The sequence below is a fragment of the Octodon degus genome, unplaced genomic scaffold (genome assembly GCF_000260255.1).
Source record: "Octodon degus isolate 3935 unplaced genomic scaffold, OctDeg1.0 scaffold00045, whole genome shotgun sequence".
Classification (NCBI taxonomy): Eukaryota; Metazoa; Chordata; class Mammalia; order Rodentia; family Octodontidae; genus Octodon; species Octodon degus.
Window position 1 is genome coordinate 10,619,296 of NW_004524621.1, and position 8,891 is coordinate 10,628,186.

The 8,891-nt window shown below is 53.0% G+C and overlaps 2 protein-coding genes across 2 annotated transcripts; both read right to left on the reverse strand.

Moving 5' to 3' along the window:
* Positions 1-3,259: 3,259 nt before the first annotated feature.
* On the reverse strand, positions 3,260-6,151 carry LOC111816977 (small regulatory polypeptide of amino acid response-like). Its single transcript, XM_023716105.1, has one exon. It carries the CDS (start codon positions 4,304-4,306, stop codon positions 4,079-4,081), a length of 228 nt encoding a protein of 75 aa, XP_023571873.1. The 5' UTR covers positions 4,307-6,151; the 3' UTR covers positions 3,260-4,078.
* A 1,638-nt stretch (positions 6,152-7,789) lies between these two features.
* On the reverse strand, positions 7,790-8,417 carry Hrct1 (histidine rich carboxyl terminus 1). Its single transcript, XM_023716034.1, has one exon. The coding sequence runs from the start codon at positions 8,280-8,282 to the stop codon at positions 7,836-7,838; it is 447 nt and encodes a 148-aa protein (XP_023571802.1). The 5' UTR covers positions 8,283-8,417; the 3' UTR covers positions 7,790-7,835.
* Between the last annotated feature and the right edge of the window lie 474 nt (positions 8,418-8,891).

The window sequence follows — 8,891 nt, forward strand, 5'->3', positions numbered from 1 at the left end:
AGAGACCTAAGAGGGCTCCTAGATAAGGCATCAGGGGAAGGGACACTGAGAGACCCAGGAAAGCTTCAGAGGAAGAAACCAGGAACTGGACTAGAAGGAGAGAAAGGAACTCAGCAAGTGAAATTCAGGGGAAAGTGCTAGTTCAGAGAACAGGCAAGGGCAGGGATTCAGCAGCCAGTACCCAAGGGAAACACCATTTGCTGCACTTGGCCAGCGTGTTTCTGGGTAACGGGCTATAAAGGCTACACACGAGCAGCCTTACTTATTGTGCAGGGAAGGTGCACTGTCCAGGCACACGCAAGAGCATCGCTGCCCTGCGCCAGTGCTGCAGGCGGGGCTTGCAACAGGAGCTGGAGATGAGGTGCTTGGTGGACCCTTGCAAGGACAGGTCCATGAAGAGCAGGCCAAGGGGCAGGAGGAGCAGCCCCAGGAGAGCAGCGGGAGGGGATGGATGGTGACCACATGTGCCTGCTCACCTCACTCTGCCCACTGAGGTCACTATCGACCCTCAAGTTCCCAGAATCCAAGGACCTCTTCTGTATATTCACCTTTGCCAGCCGCTGCAGCCATCAGCAACTTAACCCAGCCTCTCAGAACCACTGTTTCCCCCTGGAGTCACCAGAAAAAATGCAGGCTGCCCAGTGAAACTTCAATTTCAGACAGACTCTGAAGAATGTTTCAGCATATGTCTCAAATACTACAGGGGTATATTTGCACTAAAAATTATTTGTCATCTGACTGAGGTTTCAAGTTAAACAGATGTCCTATATTTTTATTGGCTAAAGCTGACACCCTCCTCCCCCAGTTCTCTGTCCCACATGCTCCCACCTTCCTGCTCCTTCTCTAGCTGCTCCTCTTTCCCCTCCCTTGTGGCGATCTTTCCCACCTTTTCTTCTCAAAGCCCCGGCTCTCCTGGGGCTGCTCCTCCTGCCCTCAGCCCCACTCTACATAGACCCGTCCTCACAAAGGTCTGCCAAGCACCTCATCTTGAGCTCCTGTTGCAAGCCCCGCCTGCAGCTCTGGCGCAGGGCAGCGATGCTCTTGCGTGTGCCTGGACAGTGCACCTTCCCAGCCCAATAGGTAAGGCCACTCCTGTGTAGCCCGCATAGCCTATTGCCCAGAAACATGCTGGCCAAGAGTGCTTCCTCCCAGCCTCATTAGGTGTCAGCCAGGCTGCGCTGCTGAATCCCTGCCCTTGCCTGTTCTCTTTCCCCTAAATTTCACTGCTGAGTTCCTTTCTCTCCTCCCAGTCCGGCTCATTGTTGCCTCTGAGGTTTTCCTGGGTCTCTCAGCTTCCCTTCTCCTGATGCTTATCCACTGAGTGCTGGGAACATGTCTGCCTTAGCCACCTTCTTCTTGCTGGGACACAGTACCTAACACCCACTCTTAAAGAAGAAGAGGTTTATTTGGGTTTCAGGTTACAGCATCTGGCCAGCAGGCTCCAAGGCAGAACAGCATGGTAGAGAGGAAACTTGGGAGGAGGAAGGCTGCTCATCCTCTGTCAGCCAGGAAGCAGAGAGAGGAGGGATGATCCAGGAAGGGAGGTACACCCTTCCACGTCATGCTGGTGACAACCTCCTAACAGCAAGTCAGTTATACTGTCCCCTTGATTCAGTCACCTTCCAAAATCCCACCAATGACCTCATAAGTGAGTCATTCTGGGGCCATTCTCCACCCAAACCATGACAATCTGTTGACTCCCACCTTCTCTGGGCAGGGACTAGCAAACAGTAGGTGTTCCGTCAGTGTTCACTGAATGGAGAAGTAAATGACTGAATAGGTGCTTGAGTGATGAAATGAATGAATAAATGGTGTGTTCTCAAGTGAGCACTGGGTAAGAGGAAGTAAGATTCAGGGAGCTGTTTGGGTGGCTAGACAGATGGTGAGTGGGTGGTTGGGTGGGTAGAAGGATGGGTGTGTGGGTAGAGGGAGAATGGAGGGATGGATGAGTGGATGACAGGTGGGTGAATAGATGGATGGGTAGGTGGATGGATGGCAGTGAGTAAATGGATGAGTGGATGGGAGGGTGAGGGGTGGATAGATGGGTGGGTGGGTGAGTACATAGGTAAGTGGGTGGGTATATGAGTGGGTGAAAGAGCAAGTGAGCCAGTGAAGATTCCCTAGGACTTGAGGACTGCCTAACTCCCACAGAGGGAGGCCAGGCTCTCCCCACCACGGCTTTGTTTTCACAGTCCTGTTACTCAAACCCAGTGAACTGCACTGACCCTGTGAGGGTGAGGACCACACAGGACTGGGGCAGGGCTATCAGTCAGGATTCGGGGACTTGGCTATAGCCACAGGGTGCCTGATCTAGAGAGGAGCAGACTGCTTGCATTCCCTCCCTAAGAGCCACCTTCCCGCTTACACAGCCGTCTGTCTCCACTGTGGGCTCCTGAGCCTGGGAATTTCCTTACGTCTGGATCCACCTCTGGCCAGCCTCTGCACCTCTGGAAAGAAGACCCTGACAATTCCTTTGGAAGTTCACTACCCAGGTGCCTTTCAAGGAAAGACTTCAGGGCTGCTTCAGCTACAGAGGCCCGCCTTGTCTGAGGCCAAACACTTCACCACTTACCAGGAGGCAAGCTTCCAAGTGAAGGTGGGAGGGGCATTAAGGACCTGCCTGCTTCATCCTCCTTGAACTTCTTCCTCTGCCCAGTCCTGCTTCCAGCTCCTTCCCCACACAGGTGCTTGTCCCTAATAACCATCATGCACCCAGACACTGTGTCAACATTCACTTGTAGAGAGCACACCTGCAACAGTTTATTTACGCAGCCTCCAGGGCTCCTTGCAGCCAGCTTCCTTCCTGTGCATGCAGGACAGGCCCACATGGGGGCTGCAGTGTCCAGATGTGGACAGGCCCAGGAGCTCCCTCGCCCAGGCTGAGCCTTCTCCTCCCCAGGGTCATCCACTCCAACCTCTCCATCAGCCTGGTACTTCCCCTCTGCCCTAACACCTCCCTCGCCTCGGCCTCTCTCTCTCTGAGTCCTTCCTGTGGTAGCCACACAGCAAGAGCAGTGTGTCTGGACCCTCTCACAGACCAAAGACCACCTCGAGTTCAGGCCTGCCCCTCAGCAGGCAGGCCCTGGGAGAAGCACCCATGTGCAGGCAGTTACTGATGGATGATCCAGAAGGCTCAAAGGTTTGTACCTTCAAACCATACCTTCAGATATGGCACAGCTTATTCCATGGACACAGAAGAGATTTTCGACTAATAAAAAAAGCATTCATTTATAGTGAAAACAAAAGCTTTGTCACCTGCTATGAACATAACATGACATTTTAATATTTTTGGAGTCGATTTCAGATCATGACTTTTCTATCATTCCTGCGTAACACAACTCTCATTCTTTAAGAATCGGAGTGATCTGTTAAGCTATCGCAGTAAGATTGAATTAAAAATATGTTTAAAAGTCTTCTTTCTGGCTTTCCGGTTAATAAAACATCTTGTACTTTCTGTAGCTGTTATTTTCTCTTGTTTCCTTTTGTACTTTTCCAAACCAGATTTGGAAAGACCCATAAAAGGATCTACATCTTCAATTACAAAGTAAATTACTTGTTCCCAGGAAGCAGCTCTTTTGTTTCAGAATTTCAGAGCTGATTTCAGGCAACTGGTGGAGGGGGGAGTTGCAGGGTTGGGCCCTGTGCAGTATGCAAAAATACTCTTAAGGAAGCTGGAGTCCATAAGAAGTGGCTTCTAAAAATGTTCACTTGAAAACACTGCTTCCTCCATGGCAGTAGAGCCACCTTGTGACAACAAATTCCAGTGATATTTCTGCTGAGCTGGTGCTCCACGAAGTCCCATTTGGTGAATGTTCCACGCCTCCTTAGACCCCTCCTGAGCCCATCCTGTGGGTAGGGCCTAGTCAGGTTCTCCGGGATAGGAGCTGACTCCCACCCAGTCCCAATTCCTCAGATCCCCCAGGCCTAAGGGCACAGCAACCCAGGAAGGAAAGAAACTCCAAATTCTCAAGGCACCGGAAGAGGACAGGCCTGGGAGGAGGGAAACCCCAAGGAAGGCTTGATGAGGGGGCTGTGGGTCCGATCCGTCAAGAAACAAATCCTGAAGGACTGTGAGGCCTCACATAGTGATCCAGAAGTCCTGGGAACTCTGCAGTGGCTGGGCTCGGCTCTCAGTCCTGGTGAAGAAAGAAGACTCTCGACGAAACGTAGCCACTGTGAAGCTGTGGCCAGGGCCTCCCTGAGGATCCTGGGTCTTCGAATCATAGCTGAAGCAGCAGAGAATACAGGTGATGACCACGGTGACCAAGAGGAGTACTGCCACCACCCCAATCACCAGTATTTCCATGTTCTGCACGGGGGACCAATGCACAATTAGCAGCTTGGGCGCTCTCAGGGCCTTAGCTCCCCATCCGAAGCAGGCCTTCTTGGTGGTCACAGTTGCCCTGCATTCCACAGGCTATTGTTCTCCTTAGGTTTCTAAGGCTGGGACCCTGGGTGGCACCGCCCCAGGGTGCTCAGTGCCCCCAGGAGGCCTTTCGGCCTGATTCTCAGATGATCTCTATCCTCTAAACCTCCCTGGGGCTCCAAGGGCTGTGGTCAACTCCACTGACAAGCACCGCCCAGGAAGACCTGAGCACGTGACTCCCAGCCGTGGAAAGTGGTGAGGAGGAGGGGGGCAGAGTGAGCCAGGCAGCCTTGACCCTCTGGCGACTCCTACAGACTTCAAGAGCAATTATACACTCATTTCCTTCTCCAGTGAATGCAGGAGTCTGCTCCTCCCCTGAGGGACCTTGGGCAAGTGGCCTTCTGAGAAGGTGGGGGTGAGGGCACAAACCAGGCACCAAGGGAGCCAGGAGGCCTGCACAGGGGATATGGGGAGGAGGTTGGGCTGCATTTGCCCTCTTTTTTCTGAGTGAGTTTGGGAGAATGCAGTTAGATGGGTGAGAGTTTGCTCAGAAAGCTGGCAGATCCCAGCCTTTCAGTGACGCACTGGGGCTCCCTCATCCGGAGGTCCAGAAGAAGCCCTCTTCAGTGCCAGCCCAGGCCCACTGCTAACCCAGGTGCTGTGAAGACTCACCCTAGACCTCTGAGGGCCAGCCCCAGTGGTACCTAGTGCTGTGGCATCCCTGCCTGGTGGCCGACCCTGGAATCCATGACACTTCTCCCTGGATGCTGTAGTGTTGACCCTGCCTGGAACTTGGCTCCAGGATGTCTGAGCAGCTGTGAGTACTTCCTGAATCCCTTCCTCCAATTGTGAGTGACCCACAGCTGTCACCCTCCCCGCTCAGTGACAGCGCTTGCCCTGCCCCCCCACACACACAACCCCTGTCCCCTGAGAATGAACCAGGCCAAGCCCACTGGGTAAGTATAAGTCAGCGGGAGGGACTCCATTCTGGCCCCTCACACTCAACACTCTCTGAGAGCCCAGCCACTTCCACAAAGGCATCTGGGTCTTCAGACCTCCTTTTACCAACACTGAAATGAAGTAGAGAGAAATAATAATTCCAGCTACCGGACACAGCCAAGCATGTGGTCTCTTCCCAGCAGCCCTATGTAGTAACTTCGTCTCCACACTAGAGATGTGATACAGTCACAGAGCTTGAATATTCTGCCTATGGCTGGCCCCTAGTTCGCAGTGGTAACTACAGGAAAGAGGGGGCTTCCTTCCCTCCACACCCAGCTCAGTGTTCTTTCTAGGTAGCACGTGACTACAGAACCATCACCTGATTGTGCCATTTTATTAATCAGGATGCCAAGGAACAGAGAGGGCAGGGGGCTGATTCAAAGGACATACAGCCTAGAGCCTTTCCAGTATCTCCAACAACCAGGTACCAGTATTAGGAAATGTCCTACGGAGAATGGGAGAGCAACACACTATGATATTCTCACTCTGTGCTGTTTCTAAAATGAATGGACAATCTGGGTTCTGGGCTGCTCCTCCACATGGGCACAGGAAGCACTGCCAGACATCGCAGATTATGTGTACTAACTGGGGCAACCAGAAGCAGAAAAAAAGGGAACATGATGCACCGAGCCACAGCGCTGTGGCTTCCCACTGAATCCTAAAATCGCCTTATTAATCTGGGTGATGGGAGCATGAGGGGCTGTGTTCCTAGTCTAACTGTTTCTTATTTGCCTGTTTTGTGTGGGTACACACAGGTATAGTTCATCTGGGGTAGCTGAGAGTAGTTCAATATTTTTTTTTTTTTTTTTTTGGTTCCTCGAATGCCTTCAGGGCACTTTTGGCCAGCGGGAGAGTTGTGAGGTTCGAACTCCAGCGACCTGAGGCTGACAGCTTTGTGGAAGCAGCCACTTAAAGGACTGAGCTAGGGCCAGGGCCCCAGTTCAATATTTTTAATCTGTTATAAAGGACAACTGCTCAGCCACGACTCTAGACTTCCTCTGCTGCCTCTGCCTCTGAGACTCAGAGGAGAGCTATTCTTTGATTTCTCTGTAAAATCTGTGTAGAGAAGCTGCAAAAAGGAGCAGGGTCTGAGGTAGGTAGACAAGGAGGCTTCTGTGGGGGAAACCAGGCTGAGGACGAGGTCTGCACCGGACTGAGAGCATGGCCATGGGTATAGAAGGGGAAGTGGATTCGAAGGACACAGCAGAAAGAACATCAACCATCCTGGAACCTATGATCCACTTTCCCATGGCTGTCGCTGAAAGCTTGCCTCTTCCCCCCACCCTGTCACCCCTCCCCCAGCCTCACAGAGAACCAGCTGGGAAACAGAAAGGAGAGAGGACATTCTATTCCAGTGAATCACCATGCCCCTGACTTGCTGGTCTGTTCCCCAGCCCCTCCCCCCTGCCTCACCAGCCCCCCGCTCCACCCCCACCCAGCTTCGATAGCCTCTGCTCCCTCCTCAGCTCCCCCAGCACGGGCTAAGGCCTCAGGAGATTTCCTGTCTCTGCGCAGCACTGAGAGTTCATAGAGCATGAGGCAGCATGATCCCAGCTTTGACAGGAGAGTATATCCCTGTTGCTCATCTCATTTTACACAAAAGGAAACTGAAGTCCAGAGGACGCAAGCACCCCCGTAAAGTTCACCCAGGACCCCAGCAGTTTAAATAACTCTACTTTTTCCCTGCCAGTCCCTTCGCCACCCAAAGACACCTAGAGACAAGCTGGTTGGCAACTCAAAGCTTGCATAGAAAGCCTGACCAAGGTACCAGGCAACAGTCTGTGGAGTGGGTTTCTGAGGGTCCCAGAGCTCAGTCTGCCCCAGAGACAGACTGAAAGAGATAGACAGTAGAGCCCCAGGGGGCAGCCTAGGTGCCCCAGCCCTCCTTCTCCCCCTCTACAGCTGACTCTGGGACCCCAGCTTCCTCCAAAAGGGAGGTCCCAGGACAATACAGACTCTGCCCTCATGATTCCCTGCCTCCCACCACACTGCAGTGAAGAGCCTCTTCATAAAAGCTTCCTGGTGGCTTTTACTTCCTGTACCAAGGCATAGCAAATTGACTGTACAGCCCCACCCTGCTTTCTCCACACAGGAAGGACATTCTCAAGGCCCCTTCCAGTTACCCACTTGCCAGAAGCAGACACCTAAAGAAAATCACTTGAGCACTTTGCATTTGATAGGCACTGGCTCCACCAAATACTCTTGTTACTTCTGCAGCCACCAGGAGTTAAAGTCACGAATCAGGGTGGGTGTCCAGCCAAGCCTGCTGTCCACAGGCAAGCTCTCCAGTGCCCACAGGACTACCCCATATGGTCTGAAATTCTCTGACATGCCATAGAGGGGCTAGTATGCAAATAAAGCCCAAGCAGGGACCAGGTCACAGCACTTCTTCTCCACCCAGAAACACATCTCAGCATGAAAACAGCGGGGTCCACTCATGTTAGTGATGAATGGGAGGGCAGGACAGGCATCAGTGGAGGCCTCCATGGGCATGGTGAAGGTGGTGGTGCTGAAGGGGGTGGTGGAGGGCCTGGTGGTGGTGCTGGAGGTGGTGCTGGAAGTTCTGGAGGTGATGCTGGAAGTCCTGGTAGTGTTGCTGGAGGAGCTGGTGGTGGCACTGACGATGGAACCGGTGGGCCTGCTGGAGGTGCTGAAGATGGGCCTGGTGGTGCAGCTGGTGCTGCTGGAGACCCGCACTGAGCAGAGGAGACACATGGCCAGGATGCCGGCGATGGAAGAGCCGGGGCCTGAGTCTCTGGGCTCGATTTTCCTCTACTGCCAGATGGTTCCTCTCTCTGTCATCTTCCTGTGGTCTGTAGAAAAGGCAGGTAGCCAGTAGCATCACCAGCAGCAGGACAGCCACCAGAGTGCCCATGACCCAGCCCACCAGGGTCAGGCTCCCCAGAAAGCCCAGCATCTGGGAGCTGGACGGTCCTTTACCACTACTCAGGGCTCCAAACTGTTTCCTCCACTTCGTCAGCCTCTGCTCAGCCCTCACAGTCACTGAACTTTGTTGTCTCAACTCTTGTGGGCTAGAGAGTGGCCAAGGAATGTAGGCGAGGACTCTTTGGATTGGAGCAGCCAGCCAAGGGGTGAGGCCAGGGGGCCACTGACTCAGCAGCAGCTAGGCAGGGAAATGGGTGGAGACAGAGGCACAGTCAGGCTGGGCTTCCTGGGGGGTGGGGGGCGCCCTGAGTGTAAGGGTAATAGGTCAGGGTCCCCTCCACTCCTGCTGCCTGGCTGAGTGATGGCAAAGGGGGAAACCTCTCGCTCTCTCCCTCTGGGCTTCAGTTTCCTCTTGTAGAGATGGCACAGAAATTAGGAACATGAACTTCAGAACTGCACACAACTCACTATCCCTGTGACTACACATGAATTACTTAACCTCTCTACTTCTCAATTTCTTTCCTGTAAAATAAATGATAGTGGCACCTACCTCAGAGGCTCTTCTGAGGATCAAAGGAGTTAATATATATAAAGAACTTAGCAGTTCCTGGCACATCTGCCATTGATAATACTGCAATGG